This window comes from Oncorhynchus keta, chromosome 25 (assembly GCF_023373465.1).
Source record: "Oncorhynchus keta strain PuntledgeMale-10-30-2019 chromosome 25, Oket_V2, whole genome shotgun sequence".
NCBI classification, from domain to species: Eukaryota; Metazoa; Chordata; class Actinopteri; order Salmoniformes; family Salmonidae; genus Oncorhynchus; species Oncorhynchus keta.
In genome coordinates this window covers 46,959,857-46,976,454 of record NC_068445.1, presented here as the reverse complement: position 1 = coordinate 46,976,454, position 16,598 = coordinate 46,959,857, and the positions used below count along the sequence as shown (strand labels likewise).

The 16,598-nt window shown below is 44.9% G+C and overlaps 2 protein-coding genes across 9 annotated transcripts in view; one reads left to right on the top strand and one right to left on the bottom strand.

Annotated features, from left to right (window-relative positions):
• Positions 1–3,331: 3,331 nt before the first annotated feature.
• On the bottom strand, positions 3,332–8,262 carry LOC118376954 (activated RNA polymerase II transcriptional coactivator p15-like). Of its 4 annotated transcripts, none has more exons than XM_052479745.1 (5): positions 7,722–8,029; positions 7,480–7,555; positions 7,236–7,373; positions 6,239–6,347; positions 3,332–5,009 (listed from the first exon to the last, which is right to left on the bottom strand). In XM_052479745.1, the coding sequence occupies exons 1-5, from the start codon at positions 7,739–7,741 to the stop codon at positions 4,930–4,932; spliced, it is 423 nt and encodes a 140-aa protein (XP_052335705.1). In that variant the 5' UTR covers positions 7,742–8,029; the 3' UTR covers positions 3,332–4,929. The 4 variants fall into 4 exon arrangements, with proteins under 4 accessions (XP_052335705.1, XP_052335708.1, XP_052335707.1 ...); XM_052479748.1 differs by lacking the exon at positions 7,722–8,029 and adding an exon at positions 8,103–8,241 and having other exon boundaries at positions 3,338–5,009; XM_052479747.1 differs by having other exon boundaries at positions 3,339–5,009; positions 7,480–7,552; positions 7,722–8,025.
• Positions 8,263–14,409: 6,147 nt separating this feature from the next.
• The window catches only part of LOC118376955 (zinc finger RNA-binding protein-like), a 47,799-nt gene continuing 45,610 nt past the window's right edge, over positions 14,410–16,598 (top strand). For 3 of the 5 annotated variants that reach the window (XM_052479741.1, XM_052479742.1, XM_052479740.1), the window contains exons 1-2: positions 14,411–14,569; positions 14,774–14,855. In XM_052479741.1, the coding sequence (XP_052335701.1) occupies positions 14,533–14,569; positions 14,774–14,855 (119 nt within the window). In that variant the 5' untranslated portion in view covers positions 14,411–14,532. Of the gene's footprint in view, positions 14,570–14,773; positions 14,856–16,598 lie in introns of all 5 variants that reach the window. The other 2 variants (XR_008079663.1, XM_052479743.1) reach the window with 1 other exon arrangement.

The following is a 16,598-nucleotide window of genomic DNA, read 5'->3' as shown; positions in this document are numbered from 1 at the left end:
CTGGTCTGGATCTAGATGACAGAACTTTGACTGGGGGAGGTTGGGGGGGGTGCTACCAGCTGGTCTGGATCTAGATGACAGAACTTTGACTGGGGGAGGTTGGGGGGGTGCTACCAGCTGGTCTGGATCTAGATAACAGAACTTTGACTGGGGGAGGTTGGGGGGGTGCTACCAGCTGGTCTGGATCTAGATAACAGAACTTTGACTGGGGGAGGTTGGGGGTGCTACCAGCTGGTCTGGATCTAGATAACAGAACTTTGACTGGGGGAGGTTGGGGGGTGCTACCAGCTGGTCTGGATCTAGATGACAGAACTTTGACTGGGGGAGGTTGGGGGGTGCTACCAGCTGGTCTAGATAACAGAACTTTGACTGGGGGAGGTTGGGGGGGTGCTACCAGCTGGTCTGGATCTAGATGACAGAACTTTGACTGGGGGAGGTTGGGGGGTGCTACCAGCTGGTCTGGATCTAGATAACAGAACTTTGACTGGGGGAGGTTGGGGGGTGCTACCAGCTGGTCTGGATCTAGATGACAGAACTTTGACTGGGGGAGGTGGGGGGGTGCTACCAGCTGGTCTGGATCTAGATGACAGAACTTTGACTGGGGGAGGTTGGGGGTGCTACCAGCTGGTCTGGATCTAGATGACAGAACTTTGACTGGGGGGAGGTTGGGGGGTGCTACCAGCTGGTCTGGATCTAGATAACAGAACTTTGACTGGGGAGGTTGGGGGGTGCTACCAGCTGGTCTGGATCTAGATAACAGAACTTTGACTGGGGGAGGTTGGGGGGTGCTACCAGCTGGTCTGGATCTAGATAACAGAACTTTGACTGGGGGAGGTTGGGGGTGCTACCAGCTGGTCTGGATCTAGATGACAGAACTTTGACTGGGGGAGGTTGGGGGGGGGTGCTACCAGCTGGTCTGGATCTAGATGACAGAACTTTGACTGGGGGGAGGTTGGGGGGGGTGCTACCAGCTGGTCTGGATCTAGATAACAGAACTTTGACTGGGGGGAGGTTGGGGGGGGGGTGCTACCAGCTGGTCTGGATCTAGATAACAGAACTTTGACTGGGGGAGGTGGGGGGGGTGCTACCAGCTGGTCTGGATCTAGATAACAGAACTTTGACTGGGGGAGGTTGGGGGGTGCTACCAGCTGGTCTGGATCTAGATAACAGAACTTTGACTGGGGGAGGTTGGGGGGGTGCTACCAGCTGGTCTGGATCTAGATAACAGAACTTTGACTGGGGGAGGTTGGGGGTGCTACCAGCTGGTCTGGATCTAGATAACAGAACTTTGACTGGGGGAGGTTGGGGGTGCTACCAGCTGGTCTGGATCTAGATAACAGAACTTTGACTGGGGGGAGGTTGGGGGGGGGTGCTACCAGCTGGTCTGGATCTAGATAACAGAACTTTGACTGGGGAGGTTGGGGGGGTGCTACCAGCTGGTCTGGATCTAGATGACAGAACTTTGACTGGGGGAGGTTGGGGGGTGCTACCAGCTGGTCTGGATCTAGATAACAGAACTTTGACTGGGGGAGGTTGGGGGTGCTACCAGCTGGTCTGGATCTAGATGACAGAACTTTGACTGGGGGAGGTTGGGGGTGCTACCAGCTGGTCTGGATCTAGATGACAGAACTTTGACTGGGGGAGGTTGGGGGGGGTGCTACCAGCTGGTCTGGATCTAGATGACAGAACTTTGACTGGGGGAGGTTGGGGGGTGCTACCAGCTGGTCTGGATCTAGATAACAGAACTTTGACTGGGGGGAGGTTGGGGGGGGTGCTACCAGCTGGTCTGGATCTAGATAACAGAACTTTGACTGGGGAGGTTGGGGGGTGCTACCAGCTGGTCTGGATCTAGATAACAGAACTTTGACTGGGGGAGGTTGGGGGGTGCTACCAGCTGGTCTGGATCTAGATAACAGAACTTTGACTGGGGGAGGTTGGGGGGTGCTACCAGCTGGTCTGGATCTAGATAACAGAACTTTGACTGGGGGGAGGTGGGGGGGGTGCTACCAGCTGGTCTGGATCTAGATAACAGAACTTTGACTGGGGGGAGGTTGGGGGGTGCTACCAGCTGGTCTGGATCTAGATAACAGAACTTTGACTGGGGGGAGGTTGGGGGTGCTACCAGCTGGTCTGGATCTAGATGACAGAACTTTGACTGGGGGGAGGTGCTACTGCTAACAGTGGTGGTTTGGAAGCAACGGAGGTGGCTTGGTGAGTAGCTTCACTTTACCCAGAAACCCCAAGACTTGTTTTAGATCGATGTGTTAATGTTCAGCGGGCTAACAGTCTTGTGGAACCAGGATTCATTATCTGACCTTTGTAATACTGTCTAAAACTACACTGACCCTGAGGGGGTGAAAGTAAGAAAACACCATAGGTAGAGAGAATCATGAGAACTTTACATGGCTTTTAAATCATTTTCATACAACAACAAAAGGTTCAAAGGGTAGCCTAGTGGTTAGAGTGTAGAGGCGGCAGGGTAGCCTAGTGGTTAGAGTGTAGAGGCGGCAGGGTAGCCTAGTGGTTAGAGTGTAGAGGCGGCAGGGTAGCCTAGTGGTTAGAGTGTAGAGGCGGCAGGGTAGCCTGGTGGTTAGAGTGTAGAGGCGGCAGGGTAGCCTGGTGGTTAGAGTGTAGAGGCGGCAGGGTTGCCTGGTGGTTCACCGGAAGGTTGCAAGTTCAAACCCCGAGCTGACAAGGTCCAAAGGGTCTGCCTGAACAGGCAGGTAACCCACTGTTCCTAGACCAGTTAACCCACTGTTCCTGGTTAACCCACTGTTCCTAGACCAGTTAACCCACTGTTCCTAGACCAGTTAAAGTTCTAGACCAGTTAACCCCCCTAGACCAGTTAACCCACTGTTCCTAGACCAGTTAACCCACTGTTCTTAGGCCAGTTAACCCACTGTTCCTAGACCAGTTAACCCACTAGACCAGTTAACCCACTAGACCAGTTAACCCACTAGACCAGTTAACCCACTGTTCCTAGACCAGTTAACCCACTGTTCCTAGACCAGTTAACCCACTGTTCCTAGACCAGTTAACCCACTGATCCTAGACCAGTTAACCCACTGATCCTAGACCAGTTAACCCACTGATCCTAGACCAGTTAACCCACTGTTCCTAGACCAGTTAACCCACTGTTCCTAGACCAGTTAACCCACTGTTCCTAGACCAGTTAACCCACTGTTCCTAGACCAGTTAACCCACTGTTCCTAGACCAGTTAACCCACTGTTCCTAGACCAGTTAACCCACTGTTCCTAGACCAGTTAACCCACTAGACCAGTTAACCCACTAGACCAGTTAACCCACTAGACCAGTTAACCCACTGATCCTAGACCAGTTAACCCACTAGACCAGTTAACCCACTGTTCCTAGACCAGTTAACCCACTGTTCCTAGACCAGTTAACCCACTGTTCCTAGACCAGTTAACCCACTGTTCCTAGACCAGTTAACCCACTGTTCCGAGACCAGTTAACCCACTGTTCCGAGACCAGTTAACCCACTAGACCAGTTAACCCACTGTTCCTAGACCAGTTAACCCACTAGACCAGTTAACCCACTGTTCCTAGACCAGTTAACCCACTAGACCAGTTAACCCACTGTTCCTAGACCAGTTAACCCACTAGACCAGTTAACCCACTGTTCCTAGACCAGTTAACCCACTAGACCAGTTAACCCACTGTTCCTAGACCAGTTAACCCACTAGACCAGTTAACCCACTGTTCCTAGACCAGTTAACCCACTAGACCAGTTAACCCACTGTTCCTAGACCAGTTAACCCACTAGACCAGTTAACCCACTGTTCCTAGACCAGTTAACCCACTAGACCAGTTAACCCACTGTTCCTAGACCAGTTAACCCACTAGACCAGTTAACCCACTGTTCCTAGACCAGTTAACCCACTAGACCAGTTAACCCACTGTTCCTAGACCAGTTAACCCACTAGACCAGTTAACCCACTGTTCCTAGACCAGTTAACCCACTAGACCAGTTAACCCACTGTTCCTAGACCAGTTAACCCACTAGACCAGTTAACCCACTGTTCCTAGATCAGTTAACCCACTAGACCAGTTAACCCACTAGACCAGTTAACCCACTAGACCAGTTAACCCACTGTTCCTAGACCAGTTAACCCACTGTTCCTAGACCAGTTAACCCACTGTTCCTAGACCAGTTAACCCACTAGACCAGTTAACCCACTGTTCCTAGACCAGTTAACCCACTGTTCCTAGACCAGTTAACCCACTGTTCCTAGACCAGTTAACCCACTGTTCCTAGACCAGTTAACCCACTAGACCAGTTAACCCACTGTTCCTAGACCAGTTAACCCATTGAAAACAATGACTTGCGTAGTTAAATAAAAGGTAGGAAGAGAGAAAAAAGGAAGTCATATAACCAACCTAATATCAACCAATCAAACACACATTATCTTCACAGGTCAAAACACAAAGCAATTCTTGCACTGAACAAACTAAAACATCACATGCAAAATAACTAATTCAACAGAACAGCAAACTTAGAATTAATAAAATAATTCAGTCCTTACACAGGTTTTGGGAAAATCCAAATGGCACCGTATTCCCTATCTAGTGCACTACTTTAGACCAAGGCCCTATAGGGAATAGGGTGCACTACTTTCGACCAAGGCCCTATAGGGAATAGGGTGCACTACTTTAGACCAAGGCCCTATAGGGAATAGGGTTCCATAGGGCCTTGGTCTAAAGTAGTGCACTATATAGGGAATAGGGTTCCATAGGGCCTTGGTCTAAAGTAGTGCACTATATAGGGAATAGTGCTCCATAGGGCCGTGGTCTAAAGTAGTGCATTATATAGGGAATAGGGTGCCATGTGGGACTCATCCGAAACGTCAGTGGTGACATGAAGATCACTAGATAGTCAAGCTGGACTGTCAGCACCCTGGGAACGGTCATCATGTTCTCTTGATCGCGTCGTCAATCTCAGACATCTGGTCCTTCAGCTGGGTCCACTGCTCCGGGTTTAAGGAGATGCCTGGGGAGGGGAAAAAAATCAATAAAAATACACTAAGAAAAAAAACAGCCACAATAAAGACATTAGTCTTTCAGTTTTATACAAAACTTCCGGAGACACACAGAGGGGTTAGAGCAGAATCAATTGTATTTATAAAGCACTTCTTATTTCAGCTGATGTCTCAAAGTGCTGTACAGAAACCCAGCCTAAAACCCCAAACAGCAAGCAATGCAGATGTAGAAGCACGGTGGCTAGGAAAAACTCCCAAGAAAGGCCAAAACCTAGGAAGAAACCTAGAGAGGAACCAGGCTATGTGGGGTGGCCAGTCCTCTTCTGGCTGTGCCGGGTGGAGATTATAAACCTAGAGAGGAACCAGGCTATGAGGGGTGGCCAGTCCTCTTCTGGCTGTGCCGGGTGGAGATTATAAACCTAGAGAGGAACCAGGCTATGAGGGGTGGCCAGTCCTCTTCTGGCTGTACCGGGTGGAGATTATAAACCCAGAGAGGAACCAGGCTATGAGGGGTGGCCAGTCCTCTTCTGGCTGTGCCGGGTGGAGATTATAAACCTAGAGAGGAACCAGGCTATGAGGGGTGGCCAGTCCTCTTCTGGCTGTACCGGGTGGAGATTATAAACCTAGAGAGGAACCAGGCTATGAGGGGTGGCCAGTCCTCTTCTGGCTGTACCGGGTGGAGATTATAAACCTAGAGAGGAACCAGGCTATGAGGGGTGGCCAGTCCTCTTCTGGCTGTACCGGGTGGAGATTATAAACCCAGAGAGGAACCAGGCTATGAGGGGTGGCCAGTCCTCTTCTGGCTGTACCGGGTGGAGATTATAAACCTAGAGAGGAACCAGGCTATGAGGGGTGGCCAGTCCTCTTCTGGCTGTACCGGTGGAGATTATAAACCTAGAGAGGAACCAGGCTATGAGGGGTGGCCAGTCCTCTTCTGGCTGTACCGGGTGGAGATTATAAACCCAGAGAGGAACCAGGCTATGAGGGGTGGCCAGTCCTCTTCTGGCTGTACCGGGTGGAGATTATAAACCTAGAGAGGAACCAGGCTATGAGGGGTGGAGATTATAACAGAACAGGGCCATGGTACAATTACAGAAGAGGATGACACTGTAATAAACGGGCTTGAATATCTGTGTCACAGACAGGAAGTTGGCATGTTCAGTACCTCGGCGGCCTATTAAAATGACAACGGTTCAGTTTCCATGACTACCATTTGACAGCAGTTCTCTGGGTGTCGTACCTTTTTTGCCGGGCTTCATTTCCCCGTCCTGGTTCATCCAGTACTCTCTGATGTCAACTAAACACTTCCCTTTAAAGTCCCTCACACTGACGAATCGCATTCTCCCAATCTGGAACACACAAAACAGACCAATCAAGCTCACTCTTTTCTTCCCGGGGGACATGTGTTGCCGTATTGCTACCTGTTTTATGTGGCGCGACTGGCTAGTAATGTTGTCAGGCTAGAAGTCACGTGTGTTTTTTGCGACGGCAAAAAGGGCTCAGCTCAGTTGTGCAGACAGTGAGTCGAGATAGGGACGACACTACACTGCCAAGTAGGAACAGTGATGACATCACGTCTAAGGCCGACCCTGTAGCCGTGACAGCATTATCCTCGTCTTGTAACAGTCCGATCATGTAGCCGTAACAGCATTATCCTCGTCTTGTAACAGTCTGATCATGTAGCCGAACAGCATTATCCGCGTCTGTAACAGTCCGACCCTGTAGCTGTAGCAGCATTACCTGTGTCTGTAACAGTCAGATAATGTAGCCGTAGCGGCATTACCTGCGTATGTAACAGTCCGATGATGTAGCGTCTGTAACAGTCCGATAATGTAGCCGTAGCGGCATTACCTGCGTATGTAACAGTCCGATAATGTAGTGTCTGTAACAGTCCGATAATGTAGCCGTAGCAGCATTACCTGCGTCTGTAACAGTCCGATAATGTAGCCGTAGCAGCATTACATGCGTCTGTAACAGTCCGATGATGTAGCGTCTGTAACAGTCCGATAATGTAGCCGTAGCAGCATTACCTGCGTCTGTAACAGTCCGATAATGTAGCCGTAGCAGCATCTGTAACAGTCTGATAATGTAGCCATAGCAGTATCTGTAACAGTCCGATAATGTAGCCGTAGCAGTATCTGAAACAGTCCGATAATGTAGCCGTAGCAGCATCTGTAACAGTCCGATAATGTAGCCGTAGCAGCATTACCTGCGTCTGTAACCCAGAAATTACTAACCTGGAACATGCCATCCTCCGTTTTGCTGTCTGCAGCCTTAGAGGACCCTCCTGCGCCAGGTCGAGAGCCCTCTCCACTCAGCTTCGGTTTCTTGGCCTCGGGCTTCTCTGGCGGAGCACTGGCCTTCTTTCTCTTGGCCTGAAACACATGTCCAGTTATCGGGAGGAGGGCTTCGGTAGTCACAGCACAGGACACCATTTGTTTAATCTCAACCCACCCCTCCCCCCTTTCCCAAGGCACACACCTTGGTCTTCTCCACCTCACTGTCAGAGTCACTGCCAGATGTGGATGACACCACTTCCCTTGATTTGGGCATTCTGCTAGGAAACAAGGACATCGCCATTAGAGTAGCAGTCATGTGATGTATCCACATAGAGTACTGTGTATACCAACACTAAACACGTCATAGACACAGTGGTCTATAGCAGTATAGTTTGTAATGGCCGTCCATCTGTACATTACAGACTTATCAATCATATGACCTACCAAAAGGTTTGGGTTTTCATGGCCTTCGGAGGAATTTAAAAGTTCCCTTGCCTTGTTACTGCAGGTGAAAGCTTCAATCCCGACTAACCTCTATTAATGACCCAAAGGCTCGTATTTCTGTGTGCTATTATATTATAATTAGATTACTCGTGGGTGAAATAACAAGCTAACCTAGGTAGCTTTTTAAAAATGTCCTAACACGTTAACTAGCTAGTTAACGGGAATATAACTTAACAACTCAACACATGCACGAATGACCAGCTAGCTAGAGAACTAACGTCAGTGCCGACTGCCACCTCTCTTGCGGTTAACTAGCCAAAGACTTGAGCAGGTGTGTCTGTGCATTGTCATTTCTTGACCCGGTACAAAAATACAATTTACCTGATTTTTTTTTTTTAATGAATAAGAAGGATCAGTTGATACAGGCAGGCAGTATGGAGAGATGCTAAAGATTTATGGTTGGTTCATTTAGCAAGCGAGGTCCGGAAGCTTGTGCTTTTGATTAGCGCGAACCGATGCAGTTCTGGGAAATGTAGTTTCATTGTTTCCGGAGGACGAACGGACGGACGCATTGACTCTGAATGGTCACACTCACATCATGTATTAATAAATATATAAACAGTCAACATAATATATATATATATATATATATATATATATATATATATATATATATATATATATATATATATATATATATATATATATATATTTTTTTTTTTTATCATATTCGGATACATTTTTATGTATGTAGTGCAGTTGCATATTATAGAATATAATTGATTAAAATACAGACTCTATTGTCAATTTGAATACAACTTAAACTTAAACTAACAACATTCTGGCTGTTGAACCACCTATTTAGCTGACTGATCAATTAAAACAATGTCTTGGTTCAAACCTTAGTTTCCTGAGCTCCACTGAGCTAAAAGCTTTGGCACTCATCAAATGAGTTCATGAGTTAGACTTCACTCCCTTTTGTGCGTTCAGTTTCGATTCAACGTTTGCTACAGTGCGTGATGGTTTGTACTGAATGACACGTTTCCCCAAAACTGTACTTCAACTGCTGGTGATGTATTTGATACCATTCCATTGATTCCACTCCAGCCATTACCACGAGCCCGTCCTCCCCAATTAAGGTGCCACCAACCTCCTGTGCTGTACATATCATTCTTAGCTGATCTCAGCTCAGCTCCATACCCCCCGCAGCTTACATGCCCAAGCCTCCCCAGTTTCTCTTTCACCCAAATCCAGATAGATGTTCTGAAAGAGCTGCAAAACCTGGACCCGTACAAATCAGCTGGGCTAGACAATCTGGACCCTCTCTTTCTAAAATTATCCGTTGCCATTGTTGCAACCCCTGTTACTAGTCTGTTCAACCTCTCTTTTGTATCGTCTGAGATCCCCAAGGATTGGAAAGCTGCCACAGTCATCCCCCTCTTCAAAGGGGGAGACACTGTAGACCCAAACTGTTACAGACCTATTTCTATCCTACCCTGTCTTTATAAAGTCTTCGAAAGCCAAGTTAATAAACAGATCACAGATAATTTCGAATCCCACCGTACCTTTTCCGCTGTGCAATCTGGTTTCCGAGCCGGTCACGGGTGCACCTCAGCCACGCTCAAGGTCCTAAACGATATCTTAACCGGCATTGATAAACGACAGTACTGTGCAGCTGTCTTCATCGACCTGGCCAAGGCTTTCGACTCTGTCAAACACCATATCCTTATCGGCAGACTCAACAGCCTTGGTTTCTGAAATGACCAACTACTTCGCAGACAGGGTTCAGTCTGTCAAATCAGAGGGCCTGTTGTCCGGACCTCTGGCAGTCTCTATGGGGGCACCACAGGGTTCAATTCTCGGGCCGACTCTTTTCTCTGTATAAATCAACGATGTCGCTCTTGCTGCTGGCGATTCTCTGATCCACCTCTACCCAGAGATCACCATTCTGTATACTTCTGGCCCTTCTTTGGACACTGTGTTAACTAACCTCCAGACGAGATTCAATGCCATACAACTCTCCTTCCGTGGCCTCCAATTGCACTTAAATGCTAGTAAAACCAAATGCATGCTCTTCAACAGTTCACTGCCCACACCTGCCCGCCCGACTAGCATCACTATTCTGGACAGTTCTGACTTAGAATATGTGGACAACTACAAATACCTAGGTGTCTGGCAAGACTGTTAACTCTCCTTCCAGACTCATATTAAACATCTCCAATCCAAAATTAAATCTAGAATTGACATCCTATTTCGCAACAAAGCCTCTTTCATTCACGCCACCAAACATACCCTCGTAAAACTGACTATCCTAACGATCCTCGACTTCGCCGATGTCATTTACAAAATAGCTTCCAATACTCTGCTCAGCAAACTGGATGCAGTCTATCACAGTGCCATCCGTTTTGTCACCAAAGCCCATTATACCACCCACCACTGCGACCTGTATGCTCTAGTCGGCTGTCCCTCGCTACATATTCATCGCCAGAACCACTGGCTCCAGGTCATCTATAAGTCTATGCTAGGTAAAGCTCCGCCTTACCTCAGCTCACTGGTCACGATAGCAACACCCACCTGTAGCACACGCTTCAGCAGGTATATCTCACTGGTCATCCCCAAACACCTACTTTGGCCGCCATTCCTTCCAGTTTTCTGCTGCTATTGACTGGAACGAATTGCAAAAATCACTGAAGCTGGAGACTCATATCTCCCTCACTAACTTTAAGCATCAGCTGTCAGAGCAGCTCACAGATCACTGCACCTGTACATAGCCCATCTGTAAATAGCCCATCCAACTACCTCATCCCCATATTGTTATTTATTTCATTTATTGTTTTCTCCTTTACATCCCAGTATCTCTACTTGCACATTCATCTTCTGCACATCTATCACTCCAGTGTTTATTTGCTAAATTGTAATTATTTCACCACTATGGCCTATTTATTGCCTTACCTCCCTTATCTTACTACATTTGCACACACTGTACATAGATTTTTCTATTGTGTTATTGACTGTACGTTTGTTTATTCCATGTGTAACTCTGTGTTGTTTTTGTCGCACTGCTTTGCTTTATCTTGGCCAAGTCGCAATTGTAAATGAGAAATTGCTCTCAACTGGCCTACCTGGTTAAATAAAGGTGTTCTCAACTGGCCTACCTGGTTAAATAAAGGTGCTCTCAACTGGCCTACCTGGTTAAATAAAGGTGTTCTCAACTGGCCTACCTGGTTAAATAAAGGTGAATTTTTTTTTAAAAATAAAATAAAGTGCCACCAACCTCCTGTGCATATCATTCTGAGCTGATCTTGTGTAAATGTTCCTGGTGTTTATATACATATGCTATATGCTATATGCTATTTGCTATTTGCTATTTGCTATATGCTATATGCTATATGCTATTTGTGTTGTTAATTGGATTCGTCCTGATGTTCTTGATATCTTTTTTTTGTTTTTTGTAAACTTTTTATTTTATTTTTACATTTAAATGATTTCCTGTTTGACATTTTACTGTTAGGAGCCAATAAGCATTTCCCTGCACCCGCTATAACATCTGCTGAACTGTGTACGTGACCAATAAAGTTGGATTTGTTTTGACAGGGCTTTAGAGGAGCCGCTTGAGAGCTTCATGCTCCTCGATGTCCACATCACTAAGGACCTATCATGGTCCACACACATCAATACAGTCGAGGGCACGACAACGCCTCTTCCCCATAGGAGGTTGAAAAGATTTGGCGTGGGTCCTCAAATCCTGAAAAAGATCTACAGCTGTACCATTGAGAGCATCTTGACTGGCTGCATCACCGCCTGGTATGACATCTGCTTAAGCATCCTACCACACGGTGCGTACAGCCCAGTACATCACTGGGGCCGAGCTTCCGACCTTCCAGAACCTCTATACCAAGCGGGAGTCAGAGGAAGACTCTAAAAATGTTGAAAGACTCCAGCCACCCAAGTCATAGACTGTTCTCTCTGCTACTGCATGGCAAGCGGTACCGACGCACCAAGTTTAGAACCAACAGATTTTACCCACAAGCCGTTGGACTGCTAAATACTTAGTTAAATAGTTACCCAGACTATCTGCATTGACCCTTTTTGGACAACATAACTCATCACATACGTTGCTGCTGCCATTTATTATGTACATATTTACCTCAATTACCATGTACCCCTGCACATTGACTCAGTACTGGTACTCTGTGTATATAACCAAGTTATCATAGACTCAGTACTGGTACTCTGTGTATATAACCAAGTTATCATAGACTCAGTACTGGTACTCTGTGTATAAAACCAAGTTATCATTGACTCAGTACTGGTACTCTGTGTATATAACCAAGTTATCATAGACTCAGTACTGGTACTCTGTGTATAAAACCAAGTTATCATAGACTCAGTACTGGTCTCTGTGTATAAAACCAAGTTATCATAGACTCAGTACTGGTACTCTGTGTATAAAACCAAGTTATCATAGACTCAGTACTGGTACTCTGTGTATAAAACCAAGTTATCAAACTCGGTACTGGTACTCTGTGTATATAACCAAGTTATCATAGACTCAGTACTGGTACTCTGTGTATATAACCAAGTTATCATAGACTCAGTACTGGTACTCTGTGTATATAAATAACCAAGTTATCATTGACTCAGTACTGGTACTCTGTGTATATAACCAAGTTATCATAGACTCAGTACTGGTACTCTGTGTATATAACCAAGTTATCATAGACTCAGTACTGGTACTCTGTGTATATAACCAAGTTAGCATAGACTCAGTACTGGTACTCTGTGTATATAACCAAGTTATCATAGACTCAGTACTGGTACTCTGTGTATATAACCAAGTTATCATAGACTCAGTACTGGTACTCTGTGTATATAACCAAGTTATCATAGTACTGGTACTCTGTGTATAAAAGCAAGTTATCATAGACTCAGTATATTGCCTATATAAACCAAGTTATCATAGACTCAGTACTGGACTCAGTACTGGTACTCTGTGTATAAAACCAAGTTATCATAGACTCAGTACTGGTCGTCTGTGTATAAAACCAAGTTATCATAGACTCAGTACTGGTACTCTGTGTATATAACCAAGTTATCATAGACTCAGTACTGGTACTCTGTGTATATAACCAAGTTATCATAGACTCAGTACTGGTACTCTGTGTATATAACCAAGTTATCATAGACTCAGTACTGGTACTCTGTGTCTATAACCAAGTTATCATAGACTCAGTACTGGTACTCTGTGTATAAAACCAAGTTATCATAGACTCAGTACTGGTCGTCTGTGTATAAAACCAAGTTATCATAGACTCAGTACTGGTCGTCTGTGTATAAAACCAAGTTATCATAGACTCAGTACTGGTACTCTGTGTATAAAACCAAGTTACTCATTGTGTATTTATTATTACTTTAATATTTCTACTTTCTTTCTCTCTGTGTTGTTGGGAAGTTGGTAAGCATTTCCCTGTTAGTCTACAGCTGTTGTTTACCCAGCATTTCCCTGTTAGTCTACAGCTGTTGTTTACCAAGCATTTCACTGTTAGTCTACACCTGTTGTTTACCAAGCATTTCCCTGTTAGTCTACACCTGTTGTTTACCAAACATTTCACTGTTAGTCTACACCTGTTGTTTACCAAGCATTTCACTGTTAGTCTACACCTGTTGTTTACCAAGCATTTCACTGTTAGTCTACACCTGTTGTTTACCAAGCATTTTCCTGTTAGTCTACACCTGTTGCTTACCAAGCATTTCACTGTTAGTCTACACCTGTTGTTTACCAAGCAGTTCACTGTTAGTCTACACCTGTTGTTTACCAAGCATTTCACTGTTAGTCTACACCTGTTGTTGTTAGTCTATACCTGTTGTTTATGAAGCATTTCACTGTTCGTCTACACCTGTTGTTTACCAAACATTTCCCTGTTAGTCTACACTTGTTGCTTACCAAGCATGTTTTGAGCACACACCATACACAGTCTCCCTCTGTGCCACCATAGTCACACCTCTCTTCAACCCCAGGTTTCCTGCTATTCACATGAATCATTCATATGTTATTTTATAAAGCCCTTTTTTTTTTACATCAGCAGTTGTCACGAACGGGATTTACAGATACCCAGCCTAAAACCCCAAAGAACAAGTGTAACAGATTAACTTTAGACCGTACCCTCGCCCAAACCCGGGACCCTCTGCACACAACAACAGTCACCCACGAAGCATCGTTACCCATCGCTCCACAAAAAGCCCGCGGCCCTTGCAGAGCAAAGGGGGAACCACTACTTCAAGGTCTCAGAGCAAGTGACGTCACAGATTGAAACGTTATTTATCGCTGCACCACCGTTAACTAAGCTAGTTATTTCACATCCGTTACACAAGCAACACAGAAGCAGAAGTTCAGAAAAATCCCGGACCGTTATCCCACTGAGCTCAATCCGTCCTCTGCTCTCTGGCAAGGTTAATCATCATCATGCATGACTTCGAACCACGTATGTCATAAAAGCATCTGCGATGGCATATTATACTACTCTAAGAGAAAAATATAACGAATGAATGGTGTTACTTTTCCTTGTAACAGTTACTTAGACCCCAACGCATATAGACACATTTCCTATAAAGAGTCTATGATTTGATATAATTTTGTGGCACAGTCATCTGACCTTGAGGAAAACAAACGATTCGGCCTAGTAGAACTACAATTCCCATCATGTCCGTGTGTACAGCGCATGTGCGGATCCATTTCCTGGTCCGACCTTCTCATATAAAAACCATCCGCAGGGTTATGAGTCAGAGTTCGTAGTCTGAGAAACACGAACCAATGATTCCCATATGTCCAGTGGTCTCCTTCACCTATGGTGAGTAAATCTTTATGAAAAACAAATAAATATATTTAAAAAACTATTCATTTATTTATCATGTTTACGAGGAAAGCTTGGTTTTTGGGTCGGTGGGTGTTGGATTGAGGAGCTCTCTTTGCGCTAATGCGGGGGTATAGCTGTTTAACTAGCTAGCCAACCAGTACTAGCCTACCGTTTACCTTCCATATATCTATTCTGCAGTGCCCAGCCGGCTAGGTGAAGATGCTAAAATGGCTACCGGCAACTACTTTGGATTTACCCACGGTGCTGCCGCGCAGTACAGGTAAGAAACGACGCATTGGGAGATGCGATCCATCACCGTACGACACCAATTTACTGTCAGTTCAGATACCCCCCCAACCCATAGTTAGGTTGCTATTGTTTCAGGTTGGGGGAGGGGGTGATAATAGTAAGTATTCTGCGGAGCCAGTGGCTGGCTAGTTAATTAAGAACAAGGGTCTTTTATTCTCATTGACGAGGATTTCGAGAGGTATCGATTCTCGAGTGAATTGTAAGTTTCTCACGTCTCCTACGTTACGGCCGGAGGTTACACATGACACTCGTTCAACAGTCGCTACAGATTGTAGTACTGTATGTTATAACGAAATTCGGTGCTTTTTCCGGTACTAGAACAGAAATGGTTACTTCTGTGAAATGTCTTTACGTTATTGTACTGATTGAGTGGATCAAGTCTGCCTAGTAATTTGTCCGAATCTTCTGAAGGGGGTTAGTAAGCAACGTGTATATCAATCCTGGATTGCTGATGCTTTGTATTGGACATGAGAGGATTTGAAGGCCACTGGTCAGCCATATTGGCACTGTCCCGTAGGAGCAGTCATCCATAGTGATGAATGAAATTCTACACTATTACAATTTTTAAATATTTCAAGGATAAAAACTAACATGTATTTTTTTCTGTAGTTGATGTTAACATTGGTCATCAAAAATATATATACTTTAAGGAAAATGTTTTTATGCATCTTATGTTTTTTTTAACTCTAATTAAACATTTATTATTTGACTTTTTTATTTCAACAAGGAACATAGAATGAGACCACTGTCTCTTTTACAGCTGAGCCCTGCATATACATGTTTACACATATACAGTTTAGGTCCAATGATTTAAGAAACTACACAAGACAAACACAACCGTCACAGATAACACAAAAACATACAGCAACAGATTACATTTTACACATAGGGGAATAACCTGTTAGTAGAATAACCTAACAACACAAGAACTTGCATTACCCAAAACAAGTTACAAGCAATACGAAAATAAAAATCCTCCAATAAATATTTAAAATGGGCGACAGGGGGACAAGAGTCTCAGGTTTAAGTTTAGTCTGCAGGCTATTCCATAGGCAAGGAGTGTAACAGGAAAAGGCAGCCATACCCAACTCTGTGGAAACCACATGGGCCTCAAGTGGAATCCATGCTTGAGACCTGGTTTTAGGAATTCTAATATTGATGAGTGACGATAAATAAGAAGGTAGTTTATTCAGAATGATTCTTTATAGACAAACACTAGAGCATGTTGTTCTCGTCTCATGGACAGCGAAGTCCAACCCACATTTTGATATAATACACAGTGCTGAGTTCTGTAGCCAGCACCCATAATAAACCTGGAACAATATGGTGTCTAATTGAATGAAAGTAGACATTAAAAAATGCATTTCTATAGCGTCCCCATCATTCTAAACAATAGTTTGGGAGTGCAAAGATGGAGGCAGCCTGGTCTCATTGACTAGATGTAACATAGTAAACGTGATTCCGGGACACTCGTAATTAGTATGATGTTACGTTTTGGTATGGTTACTTAAGGCAGAAACCCAGGGTGGGTGAATGGATGGGTGTATATACTGAATGTCTAGTGAGTTAAAATCTTATCATGCACAACTTTAATATTTTAGCGAATTAGCCATTTTTCAACCACGAGCAACTACTTAGCATGTTCAGATAACAGTTAAGTTAACTCCTAAAAGTAACCCTAGCCTAGCTAGAAATAATAACATATGTTATTGGT